At 38.1% G+C, this 27,879-nt stretch overlaps 1 protein-coding gene across 3 annotated transcripts; it reads right to left on the reverse strand.

Annotated features, from left to right (window-relative positions):
- Positions 1 to 2,650: 2,650 nt before the first annotated feature.
- On the reverse strand, positions 2,651 to 26,932 carry LOC118768349. 3 transcript variants are annotated; one of them, XR_005004173.1, is made up of 3 exons: positions 25,769 to 26,932; positions 17,086 to 17,234; positions 2,651 to 2,848 (listed from the first exon to the last, which is right to left on the reverse strand). XR_005004173.1 is itself a non-coding variant. In XM_036514638.1 (2 exons), the coding sequence occupies exons 1-2, from the start codon at positions 26,395 to 26,397 to the stop codon at positions 17,228 to 17,230; spliced, it is 636 nt and encodes a 211-aa protein (XP_036370531.1). In that variant the 5' UTR covers positions 26,398 to 26,932; the 3' UTR covers positions 17,025 to 17,227. The 3 variants fall into 3 exon arrangements, 2 of the variants coding, with proteins under 2 accessions (XP_036370531.1, XP_036370530.1); XM_036514638.1 differs by lacking the exon at positions 2,651 to 2,848 and having other exon boundaries at positions 17,025 to 17,234; XM_036514637.1 differs by lacking the exons at positions 2,651 to 2,848; positions 17,086 to 17,234 and adding an exon at positions 17,817 to 18,090.
- Positions 26,933 to 27,879: the final 947 nt, after the last annotated feature.

The following is a 27,879-nucleotide window of genomic DNA, read 5'->3' on the forward strand; positions in this document are numbered from 1 at the left end:
CAGTATATGTACACCAAATCCAGAACTACTTACCTCCCTTACACATAATCGTTTTACTTAGGGACTAGTAGACCTGACACCATTTATTAATCGGTGTGCATTCAAAGCAATGATTAGTAAATTCACGAAACCAGTATGCTTCTGGATCTCTTTAACAATTCGTATTTTATTACTTTTATTCCTACCTCAGTTCATCTAACTGTATATATCCATTGTTACTTTTCATAAAAAGCCTTTACTTTTTTTGATTTCCAATGTGCATTTTCACTTATTTTTCTTCTTACTTTCCCCTATATATATATATATATATATATATATATATACATATATATATATGTATGTATGTATCATTAATTAAATATATTCTGTTAGAATATTATACACTGAATTTATAATGAGTGTTCTTTGTATAAAATGCCAAAAATATTAATACTATAAAGTATTTAGACATTAATACGAGCGATTATATATACTGTATTTTGAAATAATAGCATGAAATTCAGTATCAAACAATTTCTCACAAAGATCTATATATGTCTAAAATAGTATTGCATTATAATATACATATAAATATATGAAACGTGACAGCTTAAAAATGTGTTAGTTAATGCATGTTACAATCGTTTCACGAAAGTATTGTCATTATAATGGAATCCATTGTTGATACACATTGATAGACAATACTTCTGCTCATCAGAGATAAAGAAGATAATTTTTTTTATAATATATTATAATTTTTTTATAATATAGGCGCAGGAGTGGCTGTGTGGTATGTAGCTTGCCTACCAACCACATGGTTCTGGGTTCAGTCCCACTGCGTGGCATCTTGGGCAAGTGTCTTCTACTATAGCCATGGGCCGACCAAAGCCTTGTGAGTGGATTTGGTAGACGGAAACTGAAAGAAGCCCGTCGTATATATGTATATATATATATATATATATATGTGTGTGTGCGTGTATGTTTGTGTGTCTGTGTTTGTCCCCCTCGCATTGCTTGACAACCGATGCTGGTGTGTTTACGTCCCCATCACTTAGCGGTTCGGCAAAAGAGACCGATAGAATAAGTACTGGGCTTACAAAGAATAAGTCCCGGGGTCGAGTTGATGGACTAAAGGCGGTGCTCCAGCATGGCCACAGTCAAATGACTGAAACAAGTAAAAGAGTAAAAGAGAAAAAGAGTATATCAAATGTTGCTTTAAAATTAGAAAAATATATGAGAAAGAATTTTTGAAAATGGATTAAAATTTACTGATTTAGATTTAAGCAGGTTGACTTCAATAATAACATTAAGTTTGTATTTATATCCTTGGTAAGTTCATCTCAGTAATCCGTGACTGGTTTTGATTTGGTTGGAAAATTTCAAGTTTTTATGTATATATCCTTGTTAAATTCATCTTGGTAATCCATGACAATTTTGTGTAAACAGTACCTTATCCCGCATTCCATATTTGAGATGTAGACGGTTGATTCTGGTTGTTTTTTTAATACAATACTATTTTAGACATATATATCTTTGTGAGAAATTTTGTTTGATATTGAATTTCATGCCATTATTTCAAAATACTGTATATATATATATATATGTGTGTGTGTGGTGTGTGTGTGTGTGTGTGCATGTGTGTGTGCATGTGTGTGTGTGTATACATATATGTGTACATATATACAAATATATATGTGTGTGTGTGTTATATATATATATATATATATATATATATTCATATATATATGTGTATATATATATATACATATATATTCATATATATGTGTATATATATATACATATATATGTGTATATATATACATATATGTATATATATACATATATATATATGTGTTTATGTATATTTGCAGTAATATGTAGTCATCCAGCTTATGCTAGCAGTGATGTGATAAAAGTAGATGTTGAATGAATAAACATACGCACACACACACATGTATCTGTGTATGTCTGGATACATACATACATACATACATACATACATACATACATACATACATACATACATGTGTAGGTTTCTGTGTGTCTGTATAAAGCATTTATATATGCATATTCATTCATATATGCATATGCATAAATATATATGTTTGTGTGAGTGTTCATATATACATATAGATATATATATATATATATATATGTATATATGCACACATGCACATATATGTATATATATATGTATGTATGCACACACACACACACATATATGTATATGTATGAGATTGTTCAGTTTTATTCCAAGATATCTTGCCAATAGAGCAAGAGCTGGTTTCTAACCTAGATCCAAGACTCCTTCATTGGAATTTCAACATCAACAACAGGGTATTTTTTGTATGTATGTATGTTTCTATGTATGTATATGTGCAGATTTGTATGTTTTTTTTTAAGTATGCCTTCTCATGGATATACTTGTGTATCTAGACATGTTCATATATATTTAAATGATGAACTTCTGGAAAGTTTTACAGATTTTTACAGTCCCAGTGATGGATTGAATCTGATGTCTTCAAATCAGCTTTCTCCTTCCTGGTTTTGAAAAGCCTAATTTCTCAAGATTGGTATTTAGGCAGTGTGTTTCATATCCTGTATGTATGTATGTATGTATACTCACTCTCATAGCTATATATAAATGTAATATTTAGTTATGGTAATCAATAGAAATAATAGAAAACAGCAAAACATTTCCTGCTGGCTGGTAGGCAGGCTGGTCGAGAATCAATATTATTATTAGAGTTAAAATTATTGATCATGTCAGAGTTGAGCAAGACTTCATATATCATCATCGTGCCATATTCTTGTGTAAATCGGTTGAAATACTCTAAACGTATCAACCTCATCAAAGGGAAGTAACTCTCTAGACAAAAACAAAACAAAAAGAAAAATAGGTTAATACACAAATCAATACAGACAGATCAATACCGTGAATACCAAACTAATTACATGAATCAATATAAAGGACTAAAACTTCTTGAAGGTTCTACCCCAGCTTGGCTAAAGGCCAATGACTGATGCCAGTGAGTGAATAAAGAATAAAGGAATATAATTGGTTAATTTCCTAGAATGTGGTTGGATCCAATCCAAGAATCCAGTATTAGGTGCTAGAACAGTGTTGATTGTAATCGATTAGTTATTGATTTCGACCCATCTTCAAAGATTCTTATCGATTTGGGATCCCTTTTTGAACCACGTTGAAGAATATGTTCCATAGTTTTAATTAAGTCTGCAAACAAAAAATGGAAAATCTTACGCTTCTCCTCTTTCAACTCCTTTCCTTTATTAGGCTGCGACCATCCAGGGGCAATGCTTTGTATGGTCGCAGTCGATGGTATTGATCCCCAATCACCCCTCACCTCGCCCAGTGCTTATTTTGAAGTCTATAACCCATCAATATCTATTTGTGGTGCCACTAAATTACAACGCATAACGGATGCACCGTGTTCTTTCTTTTTTTCTTTAAGAAACACCAATATGCCAATATTAAGACAAAGAGACAAACACCTAAATGTACACATGCATGCACGCATACATGCACACGTGCGTATTTATGCATACTGGATGGCAGCGCTAAGCAGTGGTCTTTTTGTATCTTTTATCTTTCTTGTTTTAGTCATTAGACTGTGGCCATGCTGGGGCATTGCCTTGAAGAACTTTTGAGTCAAATGAATCGATCCCACTAGTTAATTTCCTGCTAAGCCTGTTACTTATTCCATTAGACCCCTTTGCTGAACTGCTAAGTTACAGGAACCCAAACACACCAACACATCAGATTCACTTACAGGATTTTGGTTGGCCCAAGGCTATAGAAGACACTTGCTCAAGGTGCCATAAGTGTGATGGAACCTCAAACAATGTGGTTGGGTGGCAAGCTTCTTACCATACACTCACTTGTGTGCCTATATATATATATATATATATATATATATATATATATATATATGTTTACACACACACACACATTTATATATACATACATATATATATATATATATACACACACAACAGGCTTCTTTCAGTAACCATCTACCAAATCCACTCACAAGGCTTTGGTCAACCTGAGGCTATAGAATAAGACACTTGTCCAAGGTAGCACGCAGTGGGACTGAACCCAGAACCATGTTGGTGGTAAGCAAGCTACTTACCACTCAGCCACTCCTGTGCCCGTATTTTTATCAACAACTATATGAACTCACAGGTCTTCAACCTGTAGCTAACTTGAGTGCCAACACACGAAACTCTTGGACCTTGAGTCATTCTGTTACTTCTGCTAAATATTAGTAAACACACACACACACACGACCAGCTTCTTTTGGTTTCTGTCTATGAAATCCACTCTCAAGGCTTTGGTCAGTCCAAGGCTATTGCAGAAGACACTTGCCTAAGGTGCCAAGGTTTTAGCAGTTCCAATATGCTTGGACCATATTTGTACCTGTAAGAAAGCCATTCACTAGAGCAAGAAATTCTATCTATGACAAAGGAAAGTGAATGGCTTTCTTATGCATTCACATATGCTCCAAACATATTGGAACTAGTAATAACCATGTATATATATGTGGAGGCTCAATGGCCCAGTGGTTAGGGCAGCAGACTCATGGTTGTAGGATCGCTGTTTCGATTCCCAGACCGGGTGTTGTGAGTGTTTATTGAGCAAAAACACCTAACGCTCCACGAGGCTCCGGCAAGGGGTGGTGGCAATCCCTGCTGTACTCTTTCACCCCAACTTTCTCTTACTCTTACTTCTGTTGGCCTACTTGCTTAGCCAGCGGGGTGGCGTCATTTGAAGGCTAAAGCAATGCAAAGCGCATTGTGACCAGCAATGTGTAACAACATCTGATAGCCTGGTCGGTCACGGTGATATATGTATACATCTTTATCTTCATTGTTTTAACATCCACTTGTCTGTGCTTGCATGGCTCAGATTACATAACATTTGTAGAAATATTACGCAATCCTGCACCCCACTTCATCAGTGCTCTGCAATTAATGGACACGTGTAAGTGTATGTGTGTATATGTTTTTGTATTTCTGTTTGTTCCTTCCACCGCTTGACAATCAGCGTTGGTCATATCTCAGTAGTTAGGCAGAAAGATACCAATAGAATAAGAACTAGAGTTAAAATCAGAAACAGGATCAATTCACCTGACTAAATCATTCAAAGTAGTGCTCCGGCATCACTGCAAACCATTGACTGAAACAAGAAACAGATTAAAAGAAAGAATAACTATTTTGCAGTTTGTTTTTGAACACTATTTTAACGCTATTTGAATTTGTTTATAGCTAATATATTATCCTCAGCAAACTAATTTGTTTTGTTTGTTTTACATAATTTTAAGAGAGATGAATCAAATGTTTTGCGATTTTGATCATAAACAAACACATATTACTCAGGCTCTAAATAACTGTTTCTAAGCATATATAACTTAAAACACATGTACATGCACACACTTAAACACACACATATAAAGAACACACATGGGATTTAAAATTTATCTATATATATATAAGTAACACATGGGATTTAAAATTTATGACAGCTGTTTTGTTAGAATTTTACTGATGTATTCATAGATTACGTCATAACATATAAGCCATCATTTTCAGGTAAAATTTTAATCAGGCATCAAACAGGTGAGATAATACATCAATCATATATCTTGTTGGATCTATACTCTTTTACTCTCTCTTTTACTTGTTTCAGTCATTTGAATGTGACCCTAGGACTTATTCTTTGTAAGCTTAGTACTTATTCTAGCAGTGTCTTTTGCTGAACCGCTAAGTTACGGGGATGTAAATACACCAGCATCGGTTGTCAAGCAGTGTTGGGAGGACAAACACAGACACACACACACACACACACACACACACACACACATATATATATACATATATACAATGGGCTTCTTTCAGTTCCATCTACCAAATCCACTCACATTAGAAAGGAAAAAGAAAAAAAAACACACTAAACTGTTATTCAGTGGGACTGAACCCGGAGCCATGTGGTTTGTAAGCAAGCTACTTACCACACAGCCACTCCTGTGCATTTATTTATTTATAAACAGGGTGCAGTAAATAAACTTTCATCTAAATTACGCAAAAATGAAAATAACACTGGCATTTCATTTTAATATATATATTTACCAAAATTATATTAAAATATCTTGAAATATTAAAGAGTAAATCTATTCAATAAAATTGCTGTTGGCTTCAACCATGGCCTCCAGACAACTTCAGAATCTCCTGCAACTCCAGAAGATGGTCTCCTTGTTTAAACTGGTGAATGCTGTTACAAGCCGTTCCTTCAGTTCATCTTTGGTGCTACAAGGAGTTTTGTTGGTCTCTCGCTCAACTGCACCCCATACATAATAATCAAGGGCGTTGCAGTCTAGGGAGTTAGGTGGCCAGATGTTAGGAGTGATGTGGTGGCAGAAATTTTCTCACAGCCATGACTGGGTTCTCCTGCTTGTGTGGCATGGTGCAGAGTCTTGTTGCCAGACATAGGGTCTTCCAGCAGCCAGCTGCTTGACTCAGAGCAGCACTACATCCTCCAAGCACTTGATGGAGGCCTCTGTGTGAAGATGATTGGATGTATAGCATCACCATCACTAATGATCACTCCAAACACCATCATGTTGACTGGATGTTTGATTTTTATCACTCTTGGTACATATTTTCAGATTGCACTTTCCTGAGATTGACACCCAAATACTCTGAAATGTTCGTATTGGAGCTTCTGTCGTTTCCAAATTTCTGGATGAGTTAATTGCATCATGGTGCAGTTATTCTTACTGATGGTGCCCAACTGACCCTACTATACAGTGTAGTCAACAAAATCAAAAACAAACAATGCACATGCAGGAAATTAAAAATATATAGCGACAATTTACCCATCACTCCCTGTATATAGATAAAATGGTGTATAGTGAAGGTGCATGGCTCAGTGGTTAGAGTGTCAAGCTGATGATCGTGAGGTTGTGAGTTCAAATCCCAGACCGGGCTGCATGTTGTGTTCTTGAGCAAGACACTTTATTTCACATTGCTCTAGTTCACTCAGCTGTAGAATTGAGTTGTTACATCACTGGTGCCAAGCTGTATCGGCCCTGTGCCTTTCTCTTGGATAACAATGGTGGTGTGGAGAGGGGAGGCCGGTATGCATGGGCGACTGCTGGTCTTCCATAAACAACCTTGCCCGGACTTGTGCTTAGGAAGGTGGCTTTCTAGGTGCAATCCCATGGTCAGTCATGACCGAAGGGGGTCTCAACAGGTGTGTGTATGTGTGTGTGAGAGAGAGAGAGAGAGAGAGAGAATTTGTGTATGTTTGTATATACTAGTCTTGACAGTATACTTATTGTAAACAAGTATCACTGTCATACAATCAATGTCATGCATTTCCAATATCCTGTGGAAACTTGTCTGTTTAACAGGAAATATAACTTTACTTGGAAGCAGGTGTGGGTTGGTGACAAGAAATGCATCTGGCTTGTTAAGAATCTGCTTCAACAGATTCCTCCTGACCCGTGAAATAATTGGAAAGTGAACAGTAGGTGCAGGAGTGGCTGTGTGGTTAGTAGCTTGCTTACCAACCACATGGTTCCGGGTTCAGTCCCACTGCGTGGCACCTTGGGCAAGTGTCTTCTACTATAGCCTCGGGCCGACCAAAGACTTGTGAGTGGATTTGGTAGACGGAAACTGAAAGAAGCCTGTCGTATATATGTATATATATATATGTGTGTGCGTGTGTGTTTGTGTGTCTGTATTTGTCCCTCTAACATTGCTTGACAACCGATGCTGGTGTGTTTATGTCCCCGTCACTTAGCGGTTCGGCAAAAGAGACCGATAGAATAAGTACTGGGCTTACAAAGAGTAAGTCCCGGGGTCGAGTTGCTCGATTAAAGGTGGTGCTCCAGCATGGCCGCAGTCAAATGACTGAAACAAGTAAAAGAGAGTAAAGAGTAAATACATATATGTATGTGTGTTTGTTTATATATATGTGTGTGCATGTATGTGTGTGTTTTTATATATATATATATATATATATATATATATGCATGTATGGATATATATATGCATATATATATGCATGTATGGATATATATATATGCATGTATGGATATATATGCATGTATATATATATGCATGTATATGCATGTATATATATGCATGTATATATATGCATGTATATATATATATGCATGTATATATATATGCATGTATATATATATGCATGTATGGATATATATATATGTGCGTGTGTGTACATATATATGTATGTATTATACATATGACTGTGAATGTGTGTGTGTGTGTGTGTGTATATATATATAAAGCAGCCAGCTGGCAACTTTTTTCATCTTATAAGGGTAAAATAGTCAATCTTTCTACTGTTTTCACAACTATACTCTGTTCAAAATGTATTTTCTTGTCTCTAATATGTGTGTGTGTGTATTTTAGAATTAGACACTTGAAGCTTTTAGCCTTTGCTTTCTTCTTACTTTAAGATGAAAGAATTCAGTTACTTTGATCTTTTCCCAAACACAGACAATTCTTTTATCCTTTGTAAGTGATGTCACTACCATCTTTTTCAATATGTTCATCCTCTCTCTTCGCTTTTATAGTCATCTTGCTTATTGCCATCATCATCATTTTCATTACCATCTTCTCTCAATTCTGTTTCCATTTCTTGCCGAGTGTCTTCTTGACACCTAGGGCAGAGAAACACGCTGTATACATTGGTAGGCCATTAAAATAAACACCAAATTGTCCATATTATTATTATTATTATTATTATTATTATTATTATTATTATGTTTTTTTCCTTCTTTCTTCAAATTTTCTTCCGTTCTCGCCGAGTGTTTTCCATACACCTAGGGCAGAGAAGGGCATTGTATGCATTCCCAGATTACACGCGCAAATTCACAGATAAAATATGTAATTAAAAATTAATAAATAAATAAATTCATGGATGGATGTTATTTTCACAGCGATAGTGCTCTTCTCAGTACATGAGCCGTTCCAGTTAATACAATTTTTTGCACTTCCTATAGGGATGGTAAGCCTGGAATCATTTTCAAATAGGTTTCAGTACCTTTTTTTACCATTCCTAGAGATCCTACAATCACTGGTACTGTAGTCGCCTTGAGATGCCACATTTTTTCAATTTCTATTAGCAGGTCTTTATACTTACTAATTTTGACAAATTCTTTCGCCGGTATATTGTGATCACAGGGAATACTCATGTCAATTAATAAACACATCCCTTTTGTCTGATCTTTTATAATAATATCCGGTATATTAGCTTTTATAGTCCTGTCGGTCTGCATGGGGAAGTCCCATTATCATTATTATTATTATTATTGAGTGAGAGAGCAGTTCATGCCATCAAAGTGACACTGGGGTAAAATATACGAAGCCCAATATACCCATCATGACTACCCGTCTGATAAAGGTACACCAGGCACATGCATCACAACCATATGTGCGCGACATGGTGATCTCATATCAAGATAAACAGCACATGACCTTGCAGGTGGGGCCCAGTTAGAATTTTCTTCAGGTTGAGTAGTCCATCCTGCTCAAACGGTCCCTGAATAAGGGTTGTTTAAGGATGTTGAAAGAACCACGCATGTTTCCAAGAATCCCTCTCAACACATGGCTATGATGCTCCCCCACTACTTCTGCTCATGATCAGAGATGCACATATTCGTCAGCCACTAAGGGACATGCTCAACTGGTTAAGGTCAAACAACTGACAAGCAAATCTGTGGTATTGAGCGATATTTGCTGTAGCCCATCTTTTATACCAAGACAAAACAATGTACATGATACACTCCATATTATTATTATTATTATTATTCTTATATATTATTATTATTATTATTATTATTATTATTATCATCATCATTATTATTATTGTTATTATTATTATTATTATCATTATTATCATTATTATTATCATATTATTATTATTATTATTATTATATTTCTGCGAGGTTTCAGTCTTGTTTGCTCTGGTTGATCTGTGAGAGCAGGCAGCAACCTGTTATCAGAGGTCATCACAGGTCTCCTTCCACAAATTGTAAGCTTTGATACATGGATGTTAACTTATTGAGGAAGATACTCAACACCCAAAAACCAATCTCAAAATCCTAGCTGTCCCCAATAGAACAGATTTTGGGGCCTGCTCTGCCCTAATTTCAATTCTTATTTCTCCAACATATTTCTTGAATCTGGTTGTTAGTGCTCTGAATTCCCCGACAACAATTTGGATATCAGTTACTCTCCTCATTGCCCACATTCTTGCAACTTCATCTTTTAGTGGTCTATATTTTACCATCTTTTCCAGCTTTTTGTCATCTTTGCATGCATTTCCAGAAATGGTAATAATCTTGGTTTCCTTTTTTCTTTATCCACCACACCAATGTCTGGTCTTCAATCATTGACTAGGGAGTCACGTTGGGTTGTAAAATCATCTTCATCAACATCCTCATCATTACTGAGGTTGATGTAATTGGCTAGCCCCTTCCCCAAAATTTCAGGCCTTGTGCCTCTAGTAGACGAAAGACCGAGACCTCTGGAGATATGCTGTGACTACGAAGACCTGACAAATAAAGTGAGTTCATGGCTGTATCCTACACCAGTTTTGCATAACCAATCCAGCCCCAGCTTGGATTGTAGAGCAATCTGCTGTGCTTGAGGAGACCTACGGAGTCAAGTACATCAAATGGAAATTGTAGTTGTGATACCTGTGCCGGTGGTACATAAAAAGCACCATCCAAACGTGGCTGATGCCAGCACCACTTTGACTGGCTTCAGTGCCGGTGGCATGTAAAAAGTACCCACTACACTCACGGACTGGTTGGCGTTAGGAAGGGCATCCAGCTGTAGAAACATTGCCAGATCGGACTGGAGCCTGGTGCAGCCCCCTGGCCTCCCAGACCCCAGTTGAACCGTCCAACCCTTGCTAGCATGGAAAACGGATGTTAAATCCTCATTATCATCATCACCATCATCAACATCATCATCAGCATCATCATCATTATTAGTATTGAGTGAGAGAGCAGTGCATGCCATGAAAGTGACACTGGGGTAAAATATACGAAGCCCAGTATACCCATCATGACTACCCGTCTGATAAGGGTACACCAGGCACATGCATCACAACCATATGTGCGCGACATGGTGATCTCATATCAAGATAAACAGCACATGACCTTGCAGGTGGGGCCCAGTTAGAATTTTCTTCAGGTTGAGTAACCCATCCCACTCAAAAGGTCCCTAAATAAGGATTGTTTAAGGATGTTGAATGAACCACCCATGTTTCCAGAGGTGAACTATTCAAACCCCAAAGAATCCCTCTCAACACATGGCTATGATGCTCCCCCACTACTTCTGCTCGTGATCAGAGACGTACATATCATCAGCCACTAAGGGACATGCTCAACTGGTTAAGGTCAAACAACTGACAAGCAAATCTGTGGTATTGAGCAGAATATTTGCTGTAGCCCATCTTTTATACCAAGACGAAAACAATGTACATGATAACACTTCCAGTCAGTTAAGATCAGAAGCCATGAGAGCTACTACTGCCTAGTACTTCGTCAGGGCATTCATCATCATCATCATCATTATGAATGCAGTGAGCTGGCAGAATTGTTAGCACTCCAGGCGAAATACGTTGCAGTATTTCACCTGTTGCTATGTTCTGAGTACAAATTCCGCCGAGGTGGCAATGATGATGGTGGAGAGGAGGGCGGTGGAGGTGGGTGCTGTTGATGATGGTAGTTGCGATGATGGTGGAGGTGCCGGTAGAGATGGTGATGTTGATGATGACGGGGGGGGGGGGGGGTGATAATGATGATGATAGCAGTTGTGATAGAAAAGGTGGGAGTAGTGGTGATAGTAACACTAAATGCAAGAACAGTTTGTCAGACACCATTCCTTCCACCCATTCTAAGAACAATTCCAAAGTACAGTCAGGTCATTCTGGGCATTGTCATTTCAGAAATAAAGCAATAAAGATTTCTTACATTGGCACTGGGCCAGAAACATTGGTGGGAGGAAGGGGGTGGGGGCAGGGCCAAGTTAATTAACGAGAGTTTAATCAGTTTAGTTGCTGTGAGGAGGGTCTAAGGTTGGATACTTCAGGTTGTTACAGTTTGTCTGAGAATGAGGAAAATACAGAGAGAGAAAGAGAGAGAGAGTGAGAGAAAGTGATGAAGAGTTACTTGGAATGGAGATAATGGTTAAACTCTACATTCTTCAAAACTGGTGAACTTAGTGGGGAGGGGAGGTAGAAAGACAGAGAGGTAGATAGATAGATAGATAGATAGACAGGTGGATAGATAGATAGATAGATAGTAAGAGTGAGAGAAAGTGATGTTTGGAATGGTTAGATTCTGCAGTTTGTTGAACTTAGGAAGAGAGACAGACAGACAGACAGATAGATAGTAAGAGAGAGAAAGAGAAAGTGATGTTGTCACTTGGAATGGAGAAAAATGGTTAGATTCTGCATTCTTCAAAACTGCTAAACTTACCAAACTCCGCTGCAAATTAATTCTTGCTGACATAAACACCATCATTAATTTCAATGAATTCTTGATTTTACCAAAGTTAATTAAAGGCCAATGCACGGAGAAATGGTGAAGGTACATGGCCTAATGGTAAGAGAGTTACGTTCATGATTGCAAGATAATGGGTTCAATTCCTGGACTGGAAAGTGCATTGCAGTTTTGAGAAAAACATTTTTTTATTTCACATTGCTCCAGTTCACTCAGCCGTAAATGAGTTACCCTTCATGTCTCTTGCCTACAAGCACCACCATCACCTCCACTAACACCACCATCACCACCACCACCACCTCCACTACCACCACCATCACCTCCACTATCACTTCCACCATCATCAACACCACTGCCTCCACAATCACCTCACCCATCATCACTTCCAACATTTTCTCCACCATCCCCTCCATTATCATCTTATCATCAGAACTGGGTCCCTAGACATGTGAGGCCCCTGGGCAAATCAGTGCACTGGGCCCCTAGACCCATGAGGCTCCTGGGCAAACTACCCAGTGTGCCCATGTCTTAAGGCAGTACTGGGTGACCCTATCCTGTACCCTTCTTGTATGCTTTAGTCACAGGACCATTTTCTGCTGTTTGACCCATAGTGCCTTTGATGTGTACTACCACTCTGAGCTAGGGAGCATTTGAGCGTGGTGACTAAGGATAAATCCATAATCTCCAAAGATCCTGACATCCTGGGCTGAAGTCCCACCACTGTATATAGTTTAATGCTTTGGCCAGGATAAGTTGATTAATTCAAAGGTTTTAATGCATAAATCCATAAACCATTTTATTTATTATCTCCACCTAAGCGAAGGCGGAGGTATTGTTTTCAGTTGTGTTTGTTTGTTTGTTTGTTGACATGATATCTCAAGAACCGCTGGATGGATTCAGATGAAACTTTCAGAGATGTTTGGCCTCATGACTGACATAAACTGATTAGATTTCAGGATTAATCCAGTACCAGACAAGGATTCTAGATTATTTTCCTGCTTTTTTTTACTTAATTTCTGAGAGCAGTCAGGTTTGTTTTTAGTATTCTCATTTGTGAAAGCAGTCGAGTTTATTTCAGATATTCTCCTTTTAAAAATCATCTCTGGCTAATCATTGAGAGGACATTGGTGTTGATTTGGTACAAGTTTGTGCTCTCTGAGTACTTTTGCTTTTATATTTGTTCTACAAATTTTTGATTTGAAATAATGTGTTGAAACTGGGGGGGGGGTGTTTTGGGAGGGTCATCTTGCCAATTATAACACACACACTGGTTATGGTTCACTTCAGTTTTATTATCAATTAATTAGATAAATTAGATTATTTGATTGTTAGTCTATTGACTATTCTGTCAAGGATCTTTTGTTATAGTTTGTGACCTTATTGATAATGACGTGTCCCTCATACACATTGCCTATGTTGGCATACACTTCTTCTTTTAGCTTCATTCCAGAATTGAATTTACCATTTCTGTTATCCACGAATCACTCTTGGAGGGTTCAACAGAATGTTGTAAAGATTTAATCCAAAGACAGATGGATAGATCCTGAAAACAATATGCATCCATCACTGATGAGGTTTGGATATTTCGCCAACAGTGACTTGTCAGAGCATTTCATGACTCACTGCTAGTCATAGCCATCTTGCATTTCATTTGGATGAAGTTTTTACACCATACATCTGTATTGAGTTCTTCATTGGTTTATGTTACTGTTTCTTGGGACTCTTTTCTATAAACACGTGTCTGTAATTGTGTATAGAATTATACTAAGTCTTTAAAAAATACACATTATCTTAGCTTTGTTTTATTTTGTAATAGTATTATATATTACCAAGTATCATAGTTTTTTTGTCATATACATATATATGTATACACATGCATGTATATACATATGCATGCATGTGTGTATATGCACATAAGAAGGAGAAGAAATTTATCATAGACAAATGCAAAAATATTTACATTTTTTGTTGTTAAAATATACTACTGGTTTCAATCTCTTTTAAGGCACTTAAGTCATGCTGAAATAAAAGGGGCAATAAAATGAAATAAATTAAATTAATCTTTTATATCATGTCTGGAAGTTTATGTTTTTCTTGCTAAAATCACAGAGGGCTGATTTTTTTTTTTTTCGTAAGAAGATCATGTGGCTTTCTAGAACTAGTATCAGAAAGATATTTTAAATTTGTTTACTTTTTCATTTCAGCATGACTAAATTGCCTTTTTAAGCAACTGAAACCAGTAACATATTTTGATATTTCTTGATGAAATTCTCGAAGCATTTTCTTCTTTTCCTTTAATGTAAATTTACTTGTGTGAAGCTTTCTAACCTTTTCAATAGGTGGACAGACTGACAGATATATAACACTGTGTAATACGATATTTGTCCTTGAGTAACAATTGCTATTTCCTATTTGCTTACACTGAGAAAGTATGAGCTAGAGTGCATTCCCCAAAACTCTTGACACCCTAGGTATGAAAAATTGCTTATAGTTCCTTCAAGCATTGCTTTTCTTATGTTTTTTCAAACTCCAAAGATGCAGATTGTTGATTACTAAGGGACATGCTCAAGTGGTTAAGGTCAAGTAACTGACAAGCAAATCTGTGGTATTGAACAGAATATTTGCTATAATGATATTTCTGCTTCAGCAACTCAGCGCTGAATCTGTCTGAAATGGAATGGAAAATAGGTCAGTTTCAAAACATTGGCATCCAGATCAGAAAAGCAAAGTTTGAAGGGAAGAACAGACATTTCTTTTGATTTGTAGATAGAAGCAAATACGAAATAACACTTACCGACCAAAGACAAAGAAAACTAAAATATTTTTTACACAGTATAATCTGTGTATATGTGTGTGTGTTTACAGATAGGTGAACAAGCAAAGAAGGTGGTGAGCTGGCAGAATCGTTAGGGTGCCGGGCGAAATGCTTAGCGGTATTTCATCTGCCTTTATGTTCTGAGTTCAAATTCCGCCGAGGTTGACTTTGCCTTTCATCCTTTTGGGGTCGATAAATTAAGTACCAGTTATGCACTGGGGTCGATGTAATCAACTTAATCCCTTTGTTTGTCCTTGTTTGTCCCCTCTGTTTAGCCCTCTGTGGGCAATAAAGAAATAAGATAGGTGAACAAGCAAAATAAAGTTGTACTCAGTACATTTAGTCAGAGTTATAAGTATTTAATAAGTTTATTCAGCTTCGCAACACATAAAGGTTCGTAGATTTAGATGGGGGTCTACATCTTTCAGATATCATCAGATGTTTGAGTCAGTAAAATTAATTTGGTAACACTTTGTAACAACATTTTTCTTTGTCTTTGGTCAGTAAGTGTTGTATTTCCTATCTACTTCTATTTAGAAATCAAAGGAAATCACTACTATTCCCTTCAAACATTACTTTTGTCGCTTTGGACATCAATGTTACGAAACTTACCTATTTTCCATTACATTTCAGACAGATTCAGCACTGACTTGCTGAAGCAGAAATATCATTATAGCAAATATTCTGTTCAATATCACAGATTTGCTTGTCAGTTGCTTGACTATAACCATTTGAACATGTTCCTCAGTGGCTGACGATATGTGCATCTCTGATCACGAACAGAAGTAGTGGGGGAGCATCATAGCCATGTGTTGAGGAATTCTTTGGGATTTGAATAAATCTAAGAAAAGCAAAGTTTGAAGGGAATATTGGCCATTTTTCATACCCTTTAGGGATAAGCAAATAGGAAATAAGTCATTACCCAAGGACAATAATCATGTTACACAGTGCAATGGCTTTCAGGTAAGAATATTGAGGGAAGGGGATTCTGTTAGTTCAAGAATGTGAATAGTTTTAAAATATGGCTGTGCCAAAAAAATTTATATGATTCCATGTTGCAGAGGGGACAGTCTGTTACACAGTGTTGTGGAAGGATTCCAACCAATCCCAGGGGACTAAAAGTGGATTATCTCATTGTTATACAACAAAGAACTGTGAGCAATTGACAGTTCATGTTGGTAGCAGTTCACTGTGATCCCTCTGTATAGAGCATTGAGTCTTGTATAATAGTAATAGTAGTACGTTATGTATATACTGTCTTCCTCCCTGCTTTGTTATATATCCAATCCAAGGATATTATTTATTATTTTTTTATGTGGCCTTTTCAAACCTAGCCAGGCTCATGGGCCCAGTTTCCCCGGTTTCTGTGGCTTACGTGTCCCCCTCCCCCAGTTGGATTGGACACCAGTCCATCCCAGCATTACTCAAGTAACAGGAAGAGAGAGCGAGAGAGGAGATGGTGGTGAAGACGTGTCAAGGCGTATCTATGACTGACGGGGTGGGGTGTGGGGTTCACAAGTGAAGTGGCACAGGATGGGTTGGAGCCAGTGGGCACCAAAGTTCGCAAGAGTGCAAACCAAGAGTTGGTGATTGAAGCCAAGTCATAAATCTCCTCAACAATTTTCACAGAATTTTTGAAAATTTCATTTTATTTTCACACACACACACACATATATATAAAGACAAAAAATGTGTATATATATATATATACACTCACAGACATACATTTTCTTGTCTTTCCTTTTGCATCTTCAGTTTGAATCAGTCTTCCGCAGTCTTGATTTCATTCCTAATCATTCCTTTAATTACATTTCCAATTTCGAGTCTTTGAGTCTTGTAAAGTCTCCAGAGCAGTAACCTCTTCTTTTTAGAGGCTGCAAAAAAAAAAAAAAAAAAAAAAAAAAAGATAAAAAAAGAAGAAAGATAAAAGGATAAAAACAAAAATGAAAGTGTGTTTCTGCTTGAGATGCTTACAATTGTGAAGATTTAAAAATCACAAAAACAAGAAAAATAACAACAACAACAACAATAATAATAACCATAATAAAGTTAGTTTGGTATTGCTTATGGTAAACAACTGCAGGGGTTTGATATTAATCATCTGTGTACAGTGTTAGGCAAGTGAATGTGTGTGTATACACATATACATACATATGTATACAAACACACACACACACACACACACACATATATATATATATATATATACATAAATACTATATACATGTATACATACTTATATATATGTATATATATATATACACACATATATACATAAATACATATATACATGTATACATACTTATATATATGTATATATATATACACACATATATATATGAATATACATATATTTATATACATGCATTCTCTATGTATGCACATACACATGTATGCGTGTGTATATATGCATGTATACAGGCACACACATTCACACATGTGTGTGTTTGTCTTTGTTTGACTTATTCATCTGGCTGTGTACACAGAAGATCATTTCATTCTTCCACTTCAAAGACTGACGGCGGCAACAACTGTCCATTTCAGAGGAAAATATTTTCTTTCCATCTTTCTTTCTTTCCTTCTTTCTTTCTTTTTCAAAAAATGATTCAAAGATATGAAAATAACTAAGTTATAAAGTAATAGAATCTTCCATTGGTTTTAATGTTCTCTTTGGGAATTGTTCTAGAGCTGCCGAAATCTCTTGAATGCATTAACTGTGCAAAACTGGCACTGAAAGAAAAATAGAAAAAGGAGGAAGAATATTCATAAAAATCAATCATTTTTTGTTCTGTTGAAATTATGGTTGCAGAGGAAAGGAATATGAAGGTGTGTGGGGAAGCCATGGCATCAGAATATTCGGCAAAAGTTTCTTTGTCTTCCTAAGCTTCTCATTTCTGGTTTTGTAGTTCTGTAAATATATGAACTTGGTTAAAGGAGATTTAGACTCACCTCTGTCAGGGACTCTAGGACTCATAGTGTATCAGTGATTTGAAACCAAACTGCTAGGTAGCCAGACAAACATCACAACCTAACCACATTAGTTTCACATGATCCGTCTCTTAAGCAACAAATCAGCTTCAAGCCATTGTGTGATTGAATTTTTTTGAATTTTCTCTTTGTGTCCTGTAAAAAGGTGGGTTTTAGTGGTAATCGCAGAATGTTGAGGCAGCCATATATTGTATTTTCATTTGTGTCACATCGAATCGATTAAGACAAATGGCTGATAGTAAACAGAAATTTTCATCACCATTTTAAATTTTTTTATCTTTTATCTTGTTTCAGTCATCAGACTTCAGCCATGCTGGGGCACCACCTTGAAATGATTTGACCCCAGTCTGGTACTTAATCTATCAGTCTCTTTTTCCAAACCACTAAGTTACAGGGATGTGAATACACCACCAAGTGATGGTGGGGGACAAACACACACACACACATGCACACATAAATGACTAACTTCTTTTAGTTTACATCTACCAAATCCCTTTCCAAGACTTTGGTTGGCTGGAGACTACAGTAGAAGACACTTGCCTAAGATACCACACAGTGGGACTGAACCCAGAACCATGTGGTTGGGAAGCAAACTTCTTACTACACAGCCATATCTGGGCAATTGACCAGATGTCATGACTGGAAAATAATTGCCTAGATGTGGCTGTGTGGTAAGTAGCTTGCTTACCAACCACATGGTTCCGGGTTCAGTCCCACTGCATGGCACCTTGGGCAAGTGTCTTCTACTATAATCTCTGGCCAACCAAAGTCTTGTGAGTGCCACAGATTGCTGTATCAGTATGGTTGTTGTATACCGCAAGCATTATGTCTCTCCCAGGGTGTTATTATTACTATTAGTATTTGTAAAAGACCAACACATTGAAAAGTCTAAGTGCCCCAGTCCACTCAGCTGTAAACGGGTCCCAGCGATAGCTGTGCAAGTTAACCCTGCAATAGACCAATGTCTCACTCAGGGGTGAGGGTTGAGTAATGTCACTCACATGCCATGGGAACAAGGTTAATCGTTCATGAGTGTTATCAGTTAATTCTTCATATGGCCTGAGAAATACATTTTTAGTCATCCCTTCAGACCAGCTGACAACAACACCTGCCACAACAGTAGTTTCCATTGTGTATCGGTGAATGAAATTACAATGCTCAATTTCTAACTGAACTGGGCATTGGTCTGTCGCTGGGTTAATTTGCCCAGATGTTGCTGAAACTCTTTTGGAAATGAGTGAACTGGAGCGACATGAATTGAAGTGTTTTCCACAAGAACTCAATGCACTGCCCTGTCTGGGAATTGAAATCATATTCTTACAATTGTGAATATAACATTCTTACCACTAGGCCATATGCCTTCTCTCAGCTATTTCTGGGACCCATTTATAACATGAAATGAAGTGTTTTCCATAAGAACTCAATGCACTGTCCTGTCTGGGAATTGAAACCAGGGAACTAAAAAGAAAATGGAGTTTATGAATCCTGGGATCCGTAAGATTTAAGTGAACCTTGTTCCCATGGCATGTAAGTGACTGACATTACATTACTCAAGCCGCCACCCCTAAATGAGACATTGGTCTGTTGCAAGGTTAATTTGCCCAGCTATTGCCAGAACCTGTTAACAGCTGAGTGGACTGGGGCAAAATGCGATGAAGTGTTTTGCTCAAGAACTCAATGCGCTGCCCTGTATGGGAATTAAAACTGCAATCTTACAGTCCTGAGCACATCGTCCTAACCATTAGGCCATGTGCCTTCTTCCATCTATTGCTGGAAACCATTTACAGTTGAGTGGACTGGTGCAGTGTGAAATGAAGTGCTTTCTTCAAGAACACAATACAATGCACCACCCGGTTGTGGAATCAGAACCATGCAACTGTAAAGAAGTTGGGGTTTCAGTCTCTGATCAGTCCTGTAACTCATGAAGACAGTGTTTAACTCAGTGAACAAAAAACTAAGATTACCATTCTTGGCACCATTGAACAGGGTTCTGGTCCATTGTATTGGGTTGTCCGGAAAGTTCGTGCCGATTTTTAAAGGAAAGAAAAAGGTCAATAAATACTTGCCATTACATTTTTAATCAACCAAATATGAACCATTTTGTTGTACAATGCATCTCCATCTTTCCTTTAACTTGAAAATACCCCCCTTTCCAGAATCAATGTGGTTTCATGGCAAAGAATTCATCAAGGTATCTTTTTATGTCATCCAAGGAATTGAAATTTTTACCATTAAGACTATTCTGCAGAGACCTGCATAAGTGGAAATCCGAAGGAACAATATCTGGTGAATATGGAGGGTGGGGTAACACATCCCAGCCGAAATGCAGCAATTTTTGTCTGGTTCCCAAAGCATCAAGTGCCGAAAATGAACTTTCTTATCTTCCATTTTAAAGGGTTACAGAATTAACACAGGTTATAGGAACATAAACCTTCTTCCACGAAAAGATAGCTTAAACTGTGTTCTAAATGGAGATGTAGTCAAATCCTATTTTATGGACTCAACCACGTTCTAAAACAAGTCGAAAGGTAAGCTACTATAAATTGGCACAAACTTTGTGGACAACCCAATAGAATTGTGTTGACTTGCCTGGCCATTCTAGAACTGGTTTCTAGTTGGTTAAACTGGAGTAACATGAAAAGAAGTGTTTTGCTCAAGAATATAAAGCACTGTTCAGTCTGCACATTGAAAACATGGAGCTGAAAAGGTGGGACGTAGGTCCATTATGAGCCCTACAACTCATAAAGTTTGAGCAACCTCAGTTTTCATGGCACATGAATAACTGACATTACAACACTCAATTCTACCCTTGACTGGGCTGCTGGTCTGTCGCAGGGTTAACCTGCCCAGCTATTGCCGGAACTGATTTCCAGTAGAGTGGACTGAAGCAATGTGAAATGTGTTTAGCTCAAGAATGCATTGCAATGCACTGACTCATCTGGGAACATCTACATGGTCATTTGGCCTGCTAAAAATAGCAGCAAAATAAACATCATTACCAACCCCTGTACATTACTGTGTCGAGTCCTAGAACTTGTAGGGCCCGATTTTCATGGCAGATAAGTGACCCAGATCACAACATTCCACCCTCAACAGGATGCCAGTCCATGGCGGGGGTGGGGGTGGGGGTCATTCATTTACAGATGGGTAGGGGTTGAATGGACTGGAGCAATATGGAATGAAGTATTTTGCTCAAGAATGCAATGCACTGCCTGATCTGGGAACATCTATGTGGCCATTCGGATTGCTAGAAATAGCAGCAAAAATTATCTGAGTTCCAAGAAGTATAGTACCAGTTACTCAGTTTCCATGGTGATTGAGTGATCGAGATTGCAACATTTCTCCCTGAATGGAACACTGGTCCCTTGCAGGGTTACTCATTTTTGCCAGCTGAGTGGACTAAAGCAACATAAAATGAAGTGTTTTGCTCAAGAACACAATGTACCATCTGGCCTGAGAACACAGTAGTGTACAGGAGTTGGTAATGATTTTTTGCTGCTATCTCTAGCAGTCTGAATGACCACATAGCTGTTCCTGTGTCAAGTCCTAGAACTCATAGGGCCCGGTTTTCATGGCAGATAAGTGCCTCAGATCACAACATTCCATCCTCAACAGGATGCCAGTCCATGGCAGGGGTCGTTCATTTACAGCTGAGTAGTGGTTAAACGGACTAGAGCAACATGGAATGAAGTTTTGCTTAAGAACACCAATGGACTGACCCATCTGGAAATTGAAATCATGCAACTGAAAAAATGTACCTGGGACTTGGGTCTGTGATGAGCTCTAGGACTCCTGAGGTTAGAGTTTAACTTGGTGTAAAAGCAACTAAGATGACCATTTTTCTTACCAATGAATGAGATTCTGGTCCATTGTAGTGTTGCGTGAACTTGCCCAGCTGTTGTTGGAACTGATTTGGCACATTGAAAGCACCAGGCACACATTTTAAAGTGGTTGGCATTAGGAAGGGCATCCAGCCATAGAAACCAAGCTGAATCAGATTGGGACCCGGTGCAGCTGTCCTGCTTGCCAGCTCTGGTCAAACCGTCCAACTCATGCCAGCATGGACAATGGACATTAAATGGAACAACATGAAATGAGATATTTTGTTTAAGAATATAGCATGTCACCTGGTCTGAGAATCGAAACTATGAAACTATAGGTGTAGGAGTGGCTGTGTGGTAAGTAGCTTGCCTACTATCCACATGGATCTAGGTTCAGTCCCACTGCGTGGCACTTTGGGCAAGTGTCTTTTACTGTAGCCTCGGGCCGACCAAAGGCTTGTGAGTGGATTTGGTAGATGGAAACTGAAAGAAGCCCATCATTTATATGAATATATATGTGTATATATATATATATTATATATATATATATATATATATATATATATGTGTGTGTGTGTGTATACGTTTGTGTGTCTGTGTTTGTCCCCCCAGCATCGTTTGACAACCTATGCTGGTGTGTTTACATCCTTGTAACTTAGTGGTTTGGCAAAAGGCACCAATAGAATAAGTACTAGGCTTACAAAGATTTGCTCGACTAAAGGCAGTGTTCCAGCATGGTCACAGTCAAATGACTGAAGCAAGTAAAAGAGAGTAAAAAGAGTAAACTGAAAAGAAGAAAGTGGTATTTAAGTTAGTCCTTAACCCTAGGGCTCATAAGGTTTTAGCTCACCTGGTTTCCATGGCATATAAATCTGAGATTACAACACTCGATCCACCCTCCCCAGAATGCACAGAGATAACTTCTCAGCTGTTATTAGAACCCATTTACATTCGAATGGACTTGAGTGACATGAAATGAAAAATTTTACTCAAGAACATATAGGCGCAGGAGTGGCTGTGTGGTAAGTAGCTTGCTTACCAACCACATGGTTCTTGATTCAGTCCCATTGCGTGGCACCTTCGGCAAGTGTCTTCTACTACAACCTCAGGTCGACCAAAGACTTGTGAGTGGATTTGGTAGACGGAAACTGAAAAGAAGCCCGTCATGTATATGTATACATATATGCGTGTGTATGTTTGTCCCCCCCACAACATCGCTTGACAACCGATGTTGGTGTGTTAATGTCCTCGTAACTTAGCAGTTCGGCAAAAAAGACCGATAGAATAAGTACTAGGCTTTCAAAGAATAAATCCTGGGGTCGATTTGCTCGACTAAAAGTATTGCTCCAGCATGGCCACAGTCAAACGACTGATACAATTACAAGAATAAAGAGTAACACAACACGATGCACTCTATGATCATGTGATTTTGTGTGCAACTCCCTGACCATTAGGGTCCATGTGCCTTCTCTCAGTTATTGCTGGAACTATTTTTATAATTGACTGGAGGAAGACTGAGGACTTGATGGGGATTTTGGGGTTGGAGGAATAGGTGGGACGGCTGGCAAGGGCGAATGGAGTGTGGTGGTATGGACATGTGTTGAGGAGGGATGAGGAGCCTGTTCTGAGGAGGGTGCTTGAGTTTGAGGTAAATGGACCACGAAAGTGAGATAGACCAAGGAAAACATGGAGGGGACAGGTGGAGGAGATTGGGAGGGTTGGCTTGAGAAGGGAGGATACCCTAAACCAGGTAAGATGACAAGATGGTGGTTGCTATGGCATTGAAGTAGATCCAGCCACCCCCGTTAACGGGGACAAAACCCAGATTTAAAACATGATGATGATACTGATGATGATGATGGACTGGAGCAATGTAAAATGCACTGCCTTATCTGGGAATTGAAATCGTGACCTTACAATCCTGTGTACAACACACTAACCACTATGACACCCTCCTTCTCCCAGTTATTATTTGAGCACATTTATAGTCGAATGAACTGAAGCAATGTGATATAGAAGTGTTTTGCAGAAGAACACAACACAGTGACCATTCTGGGAATTGAAACCATAATCTTATAATCACGAGGGCAGAAAAAAAGGGAACCCTTCAGTCATGAATGACCATGGGATTTCACCTAGAAAGTTACCCCCTGAGGCACAAGTCTGGGCAAGGTTGTTTATGGAAGGCCAGCAGTTGCCCATGCATACTGGCCTCCATTCTCCACGCCACTGATGTTATCCAAGGGAAAGGCAAAGGGGCCGATACAGTTTGGCACCAGTGATGTCACAACTCATTTCTACAGCTGAATGAACTGGAGCAACCTGAAATAAAGTGTCTTGCTCAAGAACACAACACACAGCTCAGTCCGAGATATGAACTCACAACCTCACGATTGTAAGCTCGATGCTCTAACCACTAAGTCATGTGCCTTGACCACATCAGTGTAATTGACAGATAAATTAGGAATATATATATATATAATATATATATTGCTGAGACCCCCTTTGGTCATGACTGACCATGGGATTACACCTAGAAAGTTACCCTCTCAGGTACAAATCCAGGCTAGGTTGTTTATGGAAGACCAGCAGTCGTCCATGCATACCGGCCTCCCCTCTCCACGCCACTGATGTTATCCAAGGGAAAGGCAAAGGGGCTGATATAGCTTGGCACCTGTGACATCGCAACTCATTTCTACAGCTGAGTGAACTAGAACAATGTGAAATAAAGTGTCCTGCTCAAGAACACAACATAGCCCGGTCTAGGAATCAAACTCACAACCTCACGATCATAAGCTCGACACTCTAACCACTGAACCATGCGCTTTCACAATCACGAGGGTAACACCCTAACTATTACTCTGTGCGCTTTCTCTCAGCTATTGTCAAGACTCATTTACAGCTGAGTGAACTGGAACAGCATGAAATGAAGCATTTAGCACAAGAACACAATGCACTGCCCTGTCTTGGAATCGAACCTGTGTTCTTACAGTCATCAGTACAACACCCTTAACCATTAAACCACACTCCTTCTCCCAGCTTTTATTTGAACACATTTATAGGGGAGTGGACTGAAGCAACATGAAATAAACTACCGCAATCACCACTACCACCACCAATAGTGCTACATCTGCTACTACTACTACCACCGCCACCACTACTACTAGTGCTGATAGCTTACACCCCACTACTACTACTACTACTACCACCACCATGATGGTTATGATGACAACTACCACCACCATCACTACTACGACGGCTTACACCCCCACTACTACTACCACCACCACCACTACTAGTACTACTATTACTACTACTTCTGTTGCTGCAGTAGGAGATAAGCAAATGAAGGCGCTTCTACATGGTCAGTCAATAAGCTAGAAATAATAGCTAAATCTCCCTCAAAAATCACACATTAAATTATAAAAATAAATGACACATTAGATAACATAGTCAAAGTAGAATGCCTAAAGGAAAACAGGGGGGATTGTCATGACTGAAATCTCCTTGAATCATATCTGTAGGGGCCTAAACAACAAGACATGGGTGAAAAGATATTTACCAGAATCCCATAATTTTTTACCCAATCTTTAACTTACTCAGATATGCTTCCAGTGGGTGTATATATTTCAGTTTCAAGAGGATGTATAACTCTTTTCTGAGAATGTGTATTATTCTTTTTCAACAAGTTGTATAATTCTTCTTCGAAAGGTTGTATAATTCTTCTTCCAGTGTGTGTATAATTCTTCTTCGAAAGGTTGTATAATTCTTCTTCCAGTGTGTTTATAATTCTTCTTCCTGAAGATGTACAATTCTTCTTCCAGTGAGTGTATAACTCTTCCAATGAATGTATAATTTTTTTACCAGACTTTGTATGATTTTTGTCCCAGAGTGTGTTTAATTCTTCTTCAAGGGTCTGTTTAATTCTTTCACCAGTGAGTGTATAATTATCCTTACAGAGTGTGTATAATTTTTCTCCTAGAGAGTATATCATTCTTATTCCTAAGAACATATAATTTTTCCTCCAGAGAGCATGTATAATTGTTCTTCCAGAAATTGTATAATTTTTCTCCAAGAGGGTGTATACAATTTTTCCACAAAGGCTATACAATTCTTCCACAGAGTGTATAATTCTTTTTCCACTGTATGTATAATCCTTCTTTAAGAGCATATATAATTCTTCTTCCAGTGAGTGTATAATTGTTTTTCCTGAGAGTGTATGATTCATCTTCAAGATCTGTAATTATTTTCAAGTGTGTGTATACATATTTTTACAGAGCATGTATAATGTCTTCTATAGAGAGTGTATGATTTTTCTCCCACAGAGGGTGTATAATTATTCTTCAAAAGACTGTATAAACCTTTCACAAAGCATATAATTGTCCTTCCAGAGAGAGTATATAAGAGAGTGTGTAGTTCTTTAAAAAAGAGTGTATAAGTCTTCTAGAAAGTATAAACACTCTTCAACAGAGTGTATAATTTTTCTGGAAAGTGAATATTTTTCCAGAAGGTGCATAAATCTTTTGCCAGAATGTGTATAATTCTTCTTCTAGAGAGAGTGTATATATCTTATTCAAGAGGGTGTTTTATTCATCTTCAAGAGAGCATATACATTTCTTCCTCAAGAGAGTGTTTAATTCATCTTCAAGAGAGTGTATATAATTCTTCTTCAACAAAGAGTGTACAATTCTTCTTTAAGAGGGTAAATAATTCTTCTACTTGAAGAGAGTATGAATATAAAATGCAGAATCTGGTCTACAAAATTACAGGAATATCAGAGAGAAAGAGAGAGAGAGAACAAACCTTATATGCTATACACTGTATTTCATTTATTATTTCTCATCTGTTTTATACGAGGCTTTTTATGACCAGTGGCATTGTTAGTTCTTGGTCTCCAATGAGCCAATCACTGGTTGGCTGGAATTTATGATGGTGAGAGTGACAAGGAAATGTCTGTGCATTTTGCTGAGAATAAATATCACACAGGGTATTTTTGTTCAAATGCACAGGTTTATCAGATTTCTTGTTGTTATTTATATTTTACATCTGTACCGTTACACCCGCCACACACACATTTCTGTGTGTGTGTGTGTGTGTGTATAATTTACAATTATATATATATATATATATATATATAGGCGCAGGAGTGGCTCTGTGGTAAGTAGCTTGCTAACCAACCACATGGTTCCGCGTTCAGTCCCACTGCATGGCATCTTGGGCAAGTGTCTTCTACTATAGCCTCAGGCCGATCCAAGCCTTGTGAGGGGATTTGGTAGGCGGAAACTGAAAGAAGCCTGTCGTATATATGTATATATATGTGTTTGTGTGTCTGTGTTTGTCCCCCTAGCATTGCTTGACAACCGATGGTGGTGTGTTTATGTCCCCGTCCCTTAGCGGTTCGGCAAAAGAGACCGATAGAATAAGTACTGGGCTTACAAAGAATAAGTTCTGGGGTCGATTTGCTCAATTAAAGGCGGTGCTCCAGCATGGCCGCTGTCAAATGACTGAAACAAGTAAAAGAGTATATATAACTATATATAATGACATGCATTATATATAGTTGTCTATATAGGTGCATGCGTGGCTGTGTAGTAGGAAGCTTGCTTCCCAACCACATGGTTCCAGGTTCAGTCCCATTGTGTGGCACCTTGGGCAAGTGTCTTCTGCTATAGGCTTGCGCCAACCAAAGCCTTGCGAGTGGATTTGGTAG

The sequence above is a fragment of the Octopus sinensis genome, linkage group LG28 (assembly GCF_006345805.1).
Source record: "Octopus sinensis linkage group LG28, ASM634580v1, whole genome shotgun sequence".
Classification (NCBI taxonomy): domain Eukaryota; kingdom Metazoa; phylum Mollusca; class Cephalopoda; order Octopoda; family Octopodidae; genus Octopus; species Octopus sinensis.

What these genes read in the sequence shown, in the direction of transcription:
- LOC118768349 (XM_036514637.1), bottom strand. Translation starts at nt 26,397, where the DNA reads ATGAATCATACACTCTCAGGAAAAACAATTATACACTCACTGGAAGAA. An exon ending in CCCACTGGAAGCATATCTGA is followed by an intron (nt 18,091 to 25,768) that starts GTAAGTTAAAGA and finishes TTTTTCTTTCAG; the next exon opens with TGCCAGTTTTGCACAGTTAA.